We start from the raw sequence: 14542 nt of genomic DNA on the forward strand, positions 1-14542 counted from the left end.
CCTCAGCCTCCTGAGCCTGGATGACAGGCGTGGACCACCAGGCCTGGCTTCTCAGGCCTGGTCCCCTCCATCTCCTAGCCCCGCCCTCCCTCCCTCTCCTCTCTCCCCTGACTCTGTCTTCCTGTCTCACTTTCCGTACTCTGTTATTGTGACCCACCCGCTGCCCCCCTGCTCCTGGACCCAGTGTGGCTGGGAAATGCTCCTGTTGAGGAAGAAGGCAGTTTCCTGCTGCCTGACGGTGGCCAGGAACGCAGTGTCGGGAGGTGCTTGGTCGGGGCCCGCCCTCCCGGCCACTTCTCCACTTCAATTCACGGAACCCAGCTGGACAGGGAAAACAGGAACCTGGTGCAGTGGCTCCCAGGGGCTCTGCCAGAGGTGCCAGGGCTGTCCTGCAGGGTGCTCTTGCAGGACAGAGGACAGGGCGTGCTCTGGAAGAGAAGGCTGGGCGGGAGGCAGGGTGGGGGTGATGGTGTCAGGCTCCACCCCCTTCAGAAGCCGGCCAGCCAGAAGGGCCGCTGCTGAGCCTCCGTGGTGCTTGGTCTTACATTTCTCTCTGTGTTTTCATTTAAGATGTCTTTACCACAATGAGAATGAAAAAGCGCAGGAGATATGTTCACAGGAGAAACAGGGGAGAAAACATACGCAAATGATAAAAAGGCAAGGAACTGGTATTTCCAAAGGGACAGTATTCCACACACAGGTCTCCACTGACGGCCACACCTCGGACACTGGGCAGCGCAGCCCGCACAGGGTCCTCCTGACTTCTACCCGTTTCTTTCCTCCCTGCACAGTCAGGTCATATTCCTTCCTTTGTGCCCTGAACACGGTTCCGACTGCCCTTCAGACCTGGAGTGTCTAGACTGAGCAGGTACGCCTGGGTCTTGAGTCCTGCCTTCTTACTCTGTGGTCCTTTCACTTTTACAGGGTGTGAGGGTTCCTTGTGAGTGCCTGGGACTCCCCACTGGCCCTAGTCTGTCTCAGCTTCTCCCCTCCCCTCCCTCCCCCTCCCCCCTCCCCCCTCCTTCCTCCCTCCCCCTCCCTCCTTCCCTCTTCCCTCCCCTCCCCCTCTTCCCTTCCTTCCTCCCCTCCCCCTCCTCCTCTCCCTCCCTTCCCCCTCCCTCCCTCCTTCCCTCTTCCCTCCCCCTCCCCCTTCCCTCCCCCTCCCTCCTCTCCCCTCCTCCCTCCCCCCTCCCTCCCTCCCTCCCTCCCCCCTCTTCCTCCTCCTCCCCTCCCTCCCTCCCTCCCCCACTGATCTCCGCTGTTCACTTGTTGCTCTCTAAATCTGTGCCTCCTGGGTGGGTGTAGGTGCTGAGGGCCGGCCAGGCATCCAGGCAGGAAGGTGAGGGCAGTCTCCCTCCTGTGCCCCTCAGCCCCTCCTTCCTACCCTGCTGCTCCCTCTTCTGTGTTCGTGGGTGCCACTCCCACCCAAGCACACCCTTCCTTTTCTTTGGTCCCTTATTTTGCTCTGGCACATATCAAACATCTGCCCTTGCTTCACTCGGCCTGACGCTCTCCCGTTCCCTGTCTTCCAGCAGGTGCAGGGCCTCTCTCTGTGGCTGAGTAAACCCCTGTGGCACACCTACCACGTCTTCATCTCTTCTTCCGTGGGCGGGCGCCTGTGGATTGTGTGCTGTAGATGCTGATGTGGCTCGTGCCTGTGGCATGCTGGCTTAGGTCTTACCGTACACACCAAGGGGTGGACAGCGGGGTCACGCGGTGGTTCCTTTACTAGGTTTTTGAACCTCAAAACGAAGGTGAAGAGCGGATGAAGCAGGCTCCGGCCCCCGGGCAGGGAGGACGGTGGTGGGGAGAAGCAGTCTCCATGTCATGTTTGGGGAAGCTTCTTTGTACAATCCGGGCTGGTCGGTATGTTTCAGAGACCTGAGGATCTGGCTTCCTTCTGCAGGCTCCACGCACGCCCACTCTCTGGGCCACACCCTGGCTGGAGGCCCACCTCGGGTGCTGTGGGCAGGGGAGGCATCCCCCAGGGCAGCCAGGAGGCCAAGGGCAGTGCTCTGGGCTGTGGCAGCCTCTGGGCACCATGTGGAAGTGAGGGCCTTGGTAAGGGTGCCCCGACCCACTCCCACCCGCAGGAGGCTGTTGGCCAGAGCTGGCCAGAGGTGGCCAGGCAGGCCTCCCTCAGCCTCCACAGACCAGGCTTCACTAAGCCCATCTCAGCCACCAGGCTGCTGGGGAAGTCGGGGACAGTGACAGTTGGAACTGCCCCCGGCTCAAGGCCTGGCTGTGGCCACCCCCTGCCCCTGGCCCAGGTCACTTGCTGGCCATTTGGGGCCTTCCCTGGAGGCCTCCAGCTGCCTCTTCACAAAGGCACCTTTCCCAGATCCTCCGACCCTGGCCGCTCAGTTTCCCTGGAGCAGAAACACTCCCCAAGGCCCCGGCGCTGCTGCCCACGTGCGGGCAGCCGGGCACCCCAGGGCCCAGGCGCCAGGGCTGCTGTGCTCATGGCCACCGGCGGCCTGCAAATGGGTGTGCTCGGTCTGCAGAGGGAGCGAGGCGGGAGTGAGCAGGGAGCACGGCCGTGTGCCTGCAGGTGACATTAGGAAGGCCGGAATGGAACTGGAGTGGTGGCAGGGTGTCGCCAGGGGCAAAATTGTGACGTATGCAGTCGAGGGGAGAAATAAAGAATGTCCACGTGCTTCTGCCCCTTTCAGTGCTTTATTCCCTCAAATCACTCCATACAGTTTCACTCTATGGGTTCTTAATAAGAAAAGGACGATCCTTAATGCTGGCCACTGCCGTGGACATGGTCAGCTCACAGCAAACCATTGTAAGCAAACACCCTTAGTCACGACAGGCTCAGGACAGACTGCCCTCTGCAGGCTGAGTTCAAGTCTTCAGCCTTAGGCTTTACGTCCAGCAGATGCACACTCACTCAGACCGTGGTGACCAGGTCCCGAACCAGGGCAGGCTTTTCCTGGCGTGGAGTGGACGTGGAGTGGACGACCGGTTGAGGAGAGGGTCATAGGGAGAAGCTGCGGCTCTCACCAGGGTCCAGACCAGGCGGTAGAGTCTGAGAGCAGTGAGGGTCGCGCAGAGGCTCAGGAACGATGACCAGCGGTGGGACGTCAGGTCCTCCCTCACAGGCTCTCCAGCTCGAGTGCATCCTGGTTTCGGCGGCTGAATCCCTGTTCATCAGCTCTATTATTTATACTAAATTTGGGGGCTTTTGACCCCCCTTTCAATCCTTATCAGCTACCACTGGATTTCTCAGTGACATCATTTACCCTGGGGCCAGAAAGTCGGGTCTGGTGGTCTCCACCCTGATCTTCCTGCCTTTCCCTGTGATCAGGGAGGACAGCCTGGCAGGGGCTTCCCTCTCCTTATCAGGGTGAGGGGAAGTGACTTGTCTGAGGCCGTCCTGGAGGGCTCTGTGGGTGGCCTGGTGAGACTGCAGGTTAAACTGGAGTTTTTAAAATGGAGCTGAGTGGGCCCAAGCCTAGGGCCATCCTCACACAGGGCAGTGCCAGGGAGGGGCATCCTTCAGGTGCAGACCTTCCAGAGCACCAAGCGTCCACTCACACCGCTTTAGGGCCATCGGGGCTGGTGGTCTGTGGCCATCGGGGCTGATGGTCAGTGACTGTTGGTGCTTCTGGTGGAGGCTACTCTCCCGCCTGTGCATGTAGGGTACAGAGCGGCCTTGGAGAGAGCCTGATATTGCTCTCCTCCCTTCCGTACCAGTGACCTGGACCAGACAGTGGTGGGTCAGCGCGGGCCCTCTCTGCGCCTCGGCCTCCTCACTGTGAGCTGCTGCAGTCTGGCTGGGCACGAATAACCAAGCTGCCACAAAGCCTTGTAGGTTCAAACAGCAACTACTTTATTTCAATTCTCATCGGCACTGCATGTGCACTTTTCTGCCAATGCCACCCACGCGGCCCTTCCAGCAAACCCCCACACTGGAAATCCCTCCTCCGGCACTTCCCCAACCAATGGGAACTCTCCCGGGAATCCCCACGAGAACTCCAAACTAGCGGGTGCCTGAGGCAGCAAGAGCCGCCCCATTGCCCGACAGTAAAGGTCAAATATACAATACAATCAATCCAGCATCACAGCAATTATATATAGCTCAACTCAAATCATCATCTCAATGGTTCGCTGGCGTCACTTTCAAACTTTCCCTCTGGCAAGTGGCTCTCAACATCTCCCCCTTCTGTTTAATTAAAAAACAAGCAATGTGGCTTAGGGACCATGCCTGTCTTAGGTTGTCCAATACTACATATGGTCCTTACCCGTCATTGGATGAGCTGACCTCAAGGCATCAGCCTCCTGTCTTAGGTTGGTACCATTGCAATTGGATCTTACCCATCATTGACTACCGGTCCAGCATACAGCCATACTTGTGGATAGGCCTTTGCACCAGTGGGGGGGTGAGGTTCTTTGCCTCACCTCTGTTGGCCCCCAAATTTGGCCTTGGTGCCAGCAGAAGGGAAGAGGATGCAAAATGCCACGGCACCAAGCCAAATGACGGCTCTTTTTGGAAAAATTGTTCCACCGATGACACCATTAGCAAAGATGCCCCAGCACTACCACAATTCACTGCACCAACGGATAGTTCACAATGCATACAAGTGATACATAGTCCAGGCAAGTTCTGCAAGCAGTTCAAAGCAGAGGAATCCATCAATATGTCCATTTCCTCCCAAAGTAAATGGACTCCTTGATTGAGCACCACTTGTTGAGTTACATTATTCATTGATGCATCAGTTTATACAGTTTGTTGTCTATCACAGAAGCTGTAGTTTGGTTCTATCTTTGTCTTCACCGGCACTGGGATGAAGATAGGAATTCTGGCAATGATGGCTAGAAAAAATTATGTAACATTCCAGCAGGCACTAAGAAAACAATTTTCTGAATGATTTAGTATCCTGAATAGAATTAGATATAATGAAAAGGAAAGGTGAAAGTAAACAGATCTGTTAACCTCCTTTTTTGTTCACATATTAAAACAATCCTCAACAGCTGTTTACCCAATTTAAATTAAGCCATTTAAATCACGTGAATAAAAAAAATATTTGGATCCATTTTTCCATGAGCATTCCTCATATATGATATATGGACATTCAGACATACAAACATACAACTCAAAACACAAGTGTGCACACATAACATACAACACATAAGACAATAGTAAAGGCCTTGTAGCTTTTCACAGGTGAAATCTCCATTGCAATGTTTAAAAACTCCACAGTCAAAAAATAGAACTGATCAGAAAAACATTAACCTAGGTCTGTATGAGCTCAAAAAATAAAATAGAACTTCATGATGTGGGAAAGGGCAATAATAAAAAAGATATTGAAAAAGGCACCCTGGTTACCACCTGGGTTTGACTCTTCTTTGGATATCCCATCCTTTTCCCTGTAACTTGCATATGGGTCTGAAGGTATTCCCACAAGCAAGCCCCAAGGTTTTTTACATTTGAAATAGGCCTTAATGGTGTTCATTATTCATTAGCCTCCAGGTGTGGGAGAACCACTGTTGCAGATGTAAGGATAGCCAAACTGGAGTTCTGGATATCAGCTTTTATGGATTTGAGTCAAATCATCTTCTTTTTGGTCTGTAGAAATTGCTTTAGTTAATCTCTCTGGAATCCAAATCGGCTGTTGTTCTCCCTGTTGAAACACACAAACAGAACCCTGACTCCAGACAATCACTGAGTCAGGACCTTTCCATTGTCCTGTTAAATATCTTTCCAAAGTACCTTAGGCTTATGTACATTTTTGGGATACATATGCCTTTCCACAGCACTAAGCCCTGATGAATCCAAATTTAAAAAGTTTAGAGTAAAAAGGGTTATTTTAAGTTTATCTTTGGGGGATATATACCCCTTTCCAATTCCCTCTTTTTGCTTTAATAAGTACTGCTGCCCTCTCCCCTCATCTCCCTCCTGTTACGGACTAGGCCAGGAGTGCCCAGGGATGCTCGGTGGGAGGCCTAAAGGTGGGAACCAGGTGGGCTGAGGGGAAGGGCAGGGTGGAGCAGCCCTGGACACTCTGACTTTGGCCTTGTAGCTCCCTGTAGGGAGGGGCAACTCCTGGGACAGGTGACCTTGGCCACAGGTTGGAGCTGGGGCAGGTTCTGGATAAGGGGGAGGAAGGGCTCTGAGGGAGTTCACATTCAGTCCCTCAGGGGACAGTCTCAACTTCCAGACGCACTCAGAATTGGCCTCCCTGGTCCCACTGACTCGATTTCCCCATCTGTCCTGAGGCCTGTCTGATTCTGGCTTCACCAGGACAGGGACTCACCGCGGAACAGCAGGGGCGGAGGCGGGCAGTGCCCAGGGTCTGGGCTCGGGAGGCCTGGGCACAGTCAGGGCCCACTGTTGGCGATTCCCTGTGGGGGCCAAGGTGCTCCCTGCTCCTGCTCGGAGAAAGGCGAAGGAGGTGAGGGTGGGCATGTCTGGGAGGTCCCAGGGCTGGGGCCTGGGCTGCAGGGCCCTGAGGAGGGTGCCCTGGGCCCAGGTCCCTGCCTGGGTGGCCGGAATCGAGGTGTGCCTGCCGCTTGCCCTCACCAGCCTCTCTGGTCCTCTGCACAGCAGGGTTTGCCAGAAGGAAGAGGACCTCCCTGTGGTCTGTGGGGTCTCTGCTCCTGGTGTCTGCCCTCATACTGACCATCGGCCTTGCTGCCACCACCAGGACGGAGAACGTGACCGTGGGAGGCTACTACCCAGGCATCATCGTGAGTCCCGGGTCTGCGGGGAGGCAGAGGGCAGGTCTTGGTGTGTCCGTGGGGGGCAACCGTCCACACCAGCTCCACAGAGAGCTGGAGAGCCTACTGGTACTCTGGCTGGACAGGATGACCCCCAGTGACCTCAATGTCCTACTCTGAGACAAAGGCCAGTCAGGGTTGCTGGTCAGAAGACCTTAAGACAGAGTGCTGTCCTGCACCATCCAGGTGGCCTGGGGGTGACCGCAGGGTCCTCAGGAGAGGAGGGCAAGTGGTGAAGGTGGAGGAGAGCCATAGCCCAGGAGCTGGGAAAGACAGGGGCCTCCCTGGAACCAGGCGGGACCATCTCTGCACCCCAGGTTTCATCCCACATGCCTGGTACCCACCAGCTCCCTGGGAAGACGGGCAAGTGCTTTGAAAGCCTCCTGCCAAGAGGCCAGCACTGAGGGTTCTGTTGGTAATGCCACACTTGGGAACAGGAGAGCCATGTTCTGACGCCACCTGCTGCCCACTGAGACACCCAGAGAGTCACATAGAAGGTCGCAGGCCGCGACCCAAACACCAGACTCTCCAAGGAACTCCCAGGGTGATTCTGCACCTGCTGATATTGCTGATGACAGTGGCCCCAGGGCCTGCAGCTCTCGTGACCTGTGACCTCGGCTGACTGTGGAGCAGCTGTGGGCCTCAGTCGCCCGGAGCTCTTCCTAAACAAAGCCTCGCCCCAGAGGAGTGCTGGCCAGATTCAGCAAGGCTGGCTCCTGCTTTGGACAGCTGGGTGTGCTCACAGCAGTCGCTGCATGCTCCCTAGCTGCTGATGTAGCCGTTGCCGTTGTACCTGCGTCCCCTGTGCATCAGCATCCCCTGTGTACCTACATCCCCTATGCATCTGTGTCCCCCGTGCATCTGTGTCCTCTGTGCATCCATGTCCCTCTGTGCACCTGCATCCCCTGTGCATCCGTGTCCCCTGTGCAACTGGGTCCCCTGTGCACCTGCATCCTCCAGTACATCCATGTCCCCCTGTGCATCTGTGTCCCCTGTGCACCTGCATCCTCCTGTACATCCATGTCCCCCTGTGCATCTGTGTCCCCTGTGCACCTGCATCCTCCTGTGCATCCATGTCCCCTTGTGCATCTGTGTCCCCTGTGCACCTGCGTCCTCCTGTGCATCCATGTCCCTCTGTGCACCTGAGTACCCTGTGCATCTGGGTCCCCCGTGCATCTGTGTCCCCTGTGCACCTGAGTCCCCTGTGCATCTGGGTCCCCTGTGCACCTGTGTCCCCTGTGCACCTGCATCCCCTGTGCATCCGTGTCGCCTGTGCATCTGTGTCCCCTGTGCATCTGCATTCTCTGTGCATCCGTGTCCCCTGTGCATCCATGTCCCCTGTGCACCTGTGTCCCCTGTGCATCTGCATTCTCTGTGCCTCCGTGTCCCCTGTGCATCCGTGTCCCCTGTGCACCTCTGTCCCCTGTGCATCTGCATTCTCTGTGCCTCTGTGTCCCCTGTGCATCCATGTCCCCTGTGCACCTGTGTCCCCTGTGCATCTGCATCCCCTGTGCATCTGTGTCCCCTGTGCACCTAAGTCCCTTGTGCATCTGGGTCCCCTGTGCACCTGAGTCCCCTGTGCATCTGTGTCCCCTGTGCACCTGTGTCCCTGTGCATCTGCATTCTCTGTGCATCCGTGTCCCCTGTGTACCTACATCCCCTGTGCATCTGTGTCCCCAGTGCACCTGTGTTCCCTGTGAACCCATGTCCCCTGCACCTGCGACCCCTGTGCACCTCTGTCCCCTGTGCATCCAAGTCCCCTGTGCACTTGCATCTTCCTATGCATCCGTGTCCCCTGTGTACCTACATCCCCTGTGCATCTGTGTCCCCAGTGCACCTGTGTTCCCTGTGAACCCATGTCCCCTGCACCTGCGACCCCTGTGCACCTCTGTCCCCTGTGCATCCAAGTCCCCTGTGCACTTGCATCTTCCTATGCATCCGTGTCCCCTGTCCATCTGTGTCCCTTGTGCCTCCGTATCCCCTGTGCACTTGCATCCTCCTGTACATCCATGTCCCCTGTGCACCTGTGTCCCCTATGCATCCATTTCCCCTGTGCACCTGCATCCTCTGTGCATCCATGTCCCCTGTGCATCCATATCCCCTGTGCATCTGTGTCCCCTGTGCCTCCGTGTCCCCTGTGCATCCATGTCCCTCTGTGCACCTGTGTCCCCTGTGCACCTGCGTCCCATGTGCACCTGTGTCCCCTGTGCACTTGCATCTTCCTGTGCATCCATGTCCCCTGTGCACCTGTGTCCCCTGTGCATCCATGTCCCCTCTGCACCTGTGTCCCCTGTGTATCCGTGTCCTCTGTGCACTGTGTCCCTTGTGCATCCATGTCCCCTGCATCTTCCTGTGCATCCATGTCCCCTGTGTACTGTGTCCCCTGTGCATCCATGTCCCCTGTGCATCCGTGTCCCCTGTGCACCTGTGTCCCCTGTGCACTTGCGTCTTCCTGTGCATCCGTGTCCCCTGTGCATCCGTTACCCCTGTGCACTTGCCTCCCCTGTGCACCTGCCTCCCCTGTGCACCTGTGTCCCCTGTGCATTGTTCAGGACTGTGCCTGTACCATTGTCAACACAGCAAGCTCTTACAGGTGAAATCTCACGAGGTCCTGCACACGGGCCCTCTTCCAGCCTCTGTCCTGTTCCCTTGGGCCCTGGAAGTCAGGGCCAGTGGCTGTGAACATGCACCATCCCAAGGTTTTTGCAGACACCATGACAGCTCGCATGGTGGAGTTTTTTGTTTCTCCGCAAGTTTCACTAATTTAAAGTTTTCCTCCCTGGAGTTGCATTCGTAACTCTAGTGGGCATTTCCCAACTTCACTCTGCCAGCCGCACACGTCCTGGGCATGAACCCACTCTGTACTGACCAGAAGGAAGTCAGCTTCAGCGCAGGCAGGCCTTCTGCTCTGAGGGGCAAGGAGCTGGCTCCCACTGAGCCGCGCGCGAGGCCTGTCCCAGGTACCGGACGCAGTCAATGCCGTTAGCACACCAGCTCCTGAAGGCTCCGCAGGGACAGGTCCCTCTGAGCAGAGACCACAAGGCTCCTGTGGTCAGTCCCGGAGCAGACAGGGGCGGAAGGCTGTGGAACTGCAAAGCGGGGGAGCCACCCCAAGATTAGATGCTGCTGCCTCCTTCCAGCCTCAGGTGCCATGGAGACCAAGGTCTGCAGGGTCAGTGTGCATTTATCCAGTGGCCACAGAAGTGCCAGGTTAGACAGAGGCTGTCCACCAAAGCTGTCCAAGGGGTCCAGAGTAGCCTGACCTTCTCTCCACATGGTCATGCCGCTCCAACCTGTGAGCTGTGAGCAAGCTGCAGGCTCTGGAGGGAGGGGTGGCTGCCCTCTGCCCCGGGTGCAGGCCAGGGGTCTGGGTGGCACAGCCTGCACATTGAATGAGGCTGACCGGAGCTTCTCTCTTGCTTTTTCTTGGCTCTCAGCTGGGCTTTGGCTCTTTCCTGGGAATCCTTGGCATCAACCTGGTGGAGAACAGAAGACAGATGGTAAGGCATGCACACCTTCCCGGGGACTGGGGCAGCTCCGGCCCCGGGAGGTCCCAGCTGGGTTCTGATGAGAGGTCCCCTGTACAGCAGCCCTGTGCCCCGTGCCTTAGTCCGAGTGAGGCAGAGCAGCACACTGGCTGTGGGGCCTGCACTGTCTCCAAGGCCAGTTTCTTTGCTTCCATTTTTTAAAAGCCTCTTTATGAGAAATAACCCATAAATGCACCCACTCCACCTCCATGGTCCCTACTGCCCTCTGAGACATAGGCACATCCCACGCCATCACTGGAGCATCTTCATGCCAACAAGAACCTGAAGCCTTCAGGTTCTGCCCACACCACCTGGCCCTAGCACCCGCTGACCACCTGGGGCCGCCTACCCTGGGTTTTCACTGTGACTTAGTGTGCAGTGTGCGGTGTGGCGTTTGCATAATGTTCTCAAGGCCCACAGCTGTGGTTTCAAGCCTCCCCCGCACCTCCGTGGTTAGCACACCAGCTCCTGAAGGCTCCCCCCCTTATATGAAATCCCCATGCTGTGGTGTTGAGGCCCCCCACGCTGTGGTGTTGAGGCCCCCCACGCTGTGGTGTCAAGGCCCCCCACGTGCTGTTGTATGGAACCCCCATGCTGTGGTGTTGAGGCTCCCCATGCTGTGGTGTTGAGGCCCCCCACGCTGTGGTGTCAAGGCCCCCCACGCTGTGGTGTTGAGGCCCCCCACGCTGTGGTGTCGAGGCCCCCCACGTGCTGTTGTATGGAACCCCCACGCTGTGGTGTTGAGGCTCCCCATGCTGTGGTGTTGAGGCCCCCCACGCTGTGGTGTCAAGGCCCCCCACGTGCTGTTGTATGGAACCCCCACGCTGTGGTGTTGAGGCTCCCCATGCTGTGGTGTTGAGGCCCCCCATGCTGTGGTGTCAAGGCCCCCCACGCTGTGGTGTTGAGGCCCCCCACGCTGTGGTGTCGAGGCCCCCCACGTGCTGTTGTATGGAACCCCCACGCTGTGGTGTTGAGGCTCCCCATGCTGTGGTGTTGAGGCCCCCTATGCTGTGGTGTCAAGGCCCCCCACGTGCTGTTGTATGGAACCCCCACGCTGTGGTGTTGAGGCCCCCCATGCTGTGGTGTCGAGGCCCCCCATGCTGTGGTGTTGAGGCTCCCCATGCTGTGGTGTCAAGGCCCCCCATGCTGTGGTGTTGAGGCCCCCCCATGCTGTGGTGTCAAGGCCCCCCATGCTGTGGTGTCAAGGCCCCCCATGCTGTGGTGTTGAGGCCCCCCAGGCTGTAATAGGTGTCAGAATTCCCTTTCCCTTTAAGGATGAGTACTGTCCCCTGTGTGCATGTCCCAGTGGTTGTGTCCCCTGGCCAGGTGGGGGACTTCACGGTTGCCTAAGTGCACATCTCAGGGGTATGTATGTGCTTTTCCCCAGGATGTCCAGGTCCCGTAGTGAGCCATCCTCAGTGGCGGGGGCACGGCCAGACGGTTTTCCAAGGGCCGCCCCGTTGGGCACTCCTCAGGCGGGGCAGGGCCCCAGCCTGCCCGCTGCCCTCCCCAGGGCCGCCCTGCCCTGCCTCCCTGTCCTGGCTGCGGGAGCGGTGGGAAGCCTCTGGCTTGGTGTCCCCGATGCTCCAACGACTCTCTCCTGGGCTGGGTTCTGGAGAGACGTCCTGCAGGCCGCCTGCCCTTGGTGTGGGTGGCTTTCTTTCCATCTGGAGTGGCCAGATCTAGGCCCTGACCAGGTGTGAGAGTGGTGGCCTCCTGTTCCACCCAGCGGCTGGGCTCCAGGTCTGGATGGCGTCCTTCTTTAATTTTGGCGAAGTCTGATTCATCTATTTTTTCTTTTCTTGTTCACGCTTTTGGTACCATCCCCAGAGGCACTGGGAAGTCCAGGCCTGCGGGTTCTTAGAGATGTCCTAGTCTGCAGGCTCCGCTGAGGCCCTGACCCACACTGAGTGGGGATCTGGACGTGGCAGAGGGAGGATGGACGCCCACTCTTTTGTGTTCTTTCTCTCTGGTCAAGAGCAGCAGATCATGAATGGAGGGTTCAGCTCTGGGCTCTCACTCCTCCCGTGCACACGTACTCAGGCCTCGGGCAGCGCCAGGCTGGAGGACGAGCTTGGTGGTGAGTGTGAGACGCAGAGGTTGCGCCCTCTGGCTCCAGTCTTCCTGGTCAGGATCCTCTTGGTGAAGCTGCTCCCTGAGGGTTCCAATGGGCACAGAATCAACTGGCTGACCTCTGCAGGGAGCCCACCAGGGTTCCTAGGGACAGTGCTGGACCTGGAGGTGGACGTGAGGACTGTCCCCTGGTAGCCATGTGGGAACACCAGACATTTCCCATTTGTTTAGGCTTTTAGTTTCTTTAAAAAATTTTCTGTTGTTTTTGGAGTGCAAGTTAAATTTTGCTAGATCTCTCCCCAGTGGTCTGAGTCTCTTCAAGTGTACGTGAAGGATATCGCCTTCTTCATTTCATGCTTGGATCATTCCTCGCCTCTGGGTCTCGTGGGTTCGTCCTGTTGAACTCTGTGGCTTCCAATGGCTTTCCAGGGATCCCTAGGGATTCCTGTTCTCCAGATCATCACCTGCAGATAGGAGCAGTTTCTTCCTGCTCAGTCTGGCTTTGCCAAAAAAAATGTGGAACTCGCAGGGTAAGGTGGACCTGCACGTGGCCACAGCTGCCAGGGCACAGGTCTCCTGCAGACAGGTCCTCGGCCAGCTCCCCTGACAGGGTCTCACCTGTGCCTCTGGGAGGTGTCCTGGGCTAACTGGGCAGGTTGAGCACATATGCTGACTGCTAATCCCCTGTCCACCCTGCGGCAGGGCACTGGGTAGGACCTCAGCTGTGCTCTGTGTGTGTGCAGATGAGCTGCTGCACGGGAGGAGGCCCAGAGCTGGGCCCACGAGGCCTCAGGGGCGGCCACGGTGCTCTTCCTTAGTAGCAGGTCAGGCGGCCGTCTCCGACACAGATAAGGAGGACTGTAGTGTCTCTAAGTGTCCAGATACGGAGGAACACGGCTTTCTTGGTGGCTTTATATTTTAGAATTCTACCGTAAAAATCATAAGCAAATGTGAAAGTAGACAAGAACAAAGTGAGCCTGGGCCCCCTGTAGGCAAGACATGCTATCAGCTCAGGGCCAGTCCTGCTGCGTCTCCCTCCGCTTCTTTCTTTCCTCTAGAGGAACAAATCCCAGACCTGCACCTTCTCCTCTCCAAGGGCCTCCCTTCTGCTCTGCATGGTGGAATCTGGTCCTCAGACACGGCTCCATCGTTATCTGAGCTGGTTACAGTGTCAGTCTCCAGAGACAGCCAGAGAACACCCCAGGGGTTGGACCTGCTCTTTCTCCACTGATGGGCAGTTGTCCTGCGTCTCCCAGGCAGCCACAGGCCATCAATTTCACTGCCAGCTCTAGAGTCTGCCTGGTTCCTCCCAGCCAGGGAGGCAAAGACAGTGTGCTGGCTGCCAACCCCCTGCCCCCATGCACACACACACGTGTGTACACACATGTGCATGTATACACTCTCACACATGCACACGACACACATGCATGCACACTTCCACATATGTGCATGCACATGCTTCCCCAAGTGTGTGTACATACTCGCACAGGTGCACGTATGCGTGCATGTCTGTGCATAATCACATAGGTGTGCACACACATGCTTTCACATGTGTGTATAGCACACTCATGTGCATGTGCACACAGGCTCACACACATGTGCACACAATGTTCTCACATATGTGTTCATGCACATGTGTGCACAATGTAGACACACACGTGTGCACACGCTTGCACGCATATGCGTTATGTACACAGGCAAGTGCGCAGAGAGGTTGGGGTGGCAGCACACGTGCCTTGCTCCAGAGCACTCTGCGCCTCAAGCCGTCCTTAGCCTCCAGCAGTCACGCCACCGGCTCAGCCAGAAGGGTTAAAGGGCAGAGCTGTGGGTGCAGGCTGGTGACCCCTGGGAGCACGGGGGGGTGGGGCCACTGAGAAGGGCAGTGTGGCCAGCTGGAGGGTCAGGAGGGAGGTGGATGGGAGGTGTCTGTGAAGCCAATCCTGGAGGAGAGGCACCTGTGTCCCCTCTGGCCAGGAGGGGCTTGGGCAGGGGTGCAGTGTGAGGGAGAAGGGGTCTCACAGCAGTAGGTGCCCCGTCCTGTGAGGATCTGGGGTGGTAGACCGTCTGGGTGGCTGCTGGGGACTGAGTCCCAGACCTGGGTGCTGCGGGTGGGTTTCCACAGATGTCCCTGCCAGGGCCTCCCGGATGGCGGGGCAGCAGCTCCAGACCCCACCTCCTGAAGTCCTTCCAGTGACCCTTGCTCATGAATCTGTGGTCTG

At 57.2% G+C, this 14542-nt stretch overlaps 1 protein-coding gene across 3 annotated transcripts in view; it reads left to right on the forward strand.

Moving 5' to 3' along the window:
• The window catches only part of Tmem255b (transmembrane protein 255B), a 42332-nt gene that overhangs the window by 524 nt on the left and 27266 nt on the right, over positions 1-14542 (forward strand). For 2 of the 3 annotated variants that reach the window (XM_026382162.2, XM_026382165.2), the window contains exons 2-3: positions 6551-6693; positions 10161-10223. In XM_026382162.2, coding sequence (XP_026237947.1) covers positions 6551-6693; positions 10161-10223 — 206 coding nt within the window. The remainder of the gene's footprint in view (positions 1-6550; positions 6694-10160; positions 10224-14542) is intronic. The other variant, XM_026382163.2, reaches the window with a different exon arrangement.

This window comes from Urocitellus parryii, chromosome 2, assembly GCF_045843805.1.
Source record: "Urocitellus parryii isolate mUroPar1 chromosome 2, mUroPar1.hap1, whole genome shotgun sequence".
Classification (NCBI taxonomy): domain Eukaryota; kingdom Metazoa; phylum Chordata; class Mammalia; order Rodentia; family Sciuridae; genus Urocitellus; species Urocitellus parryii.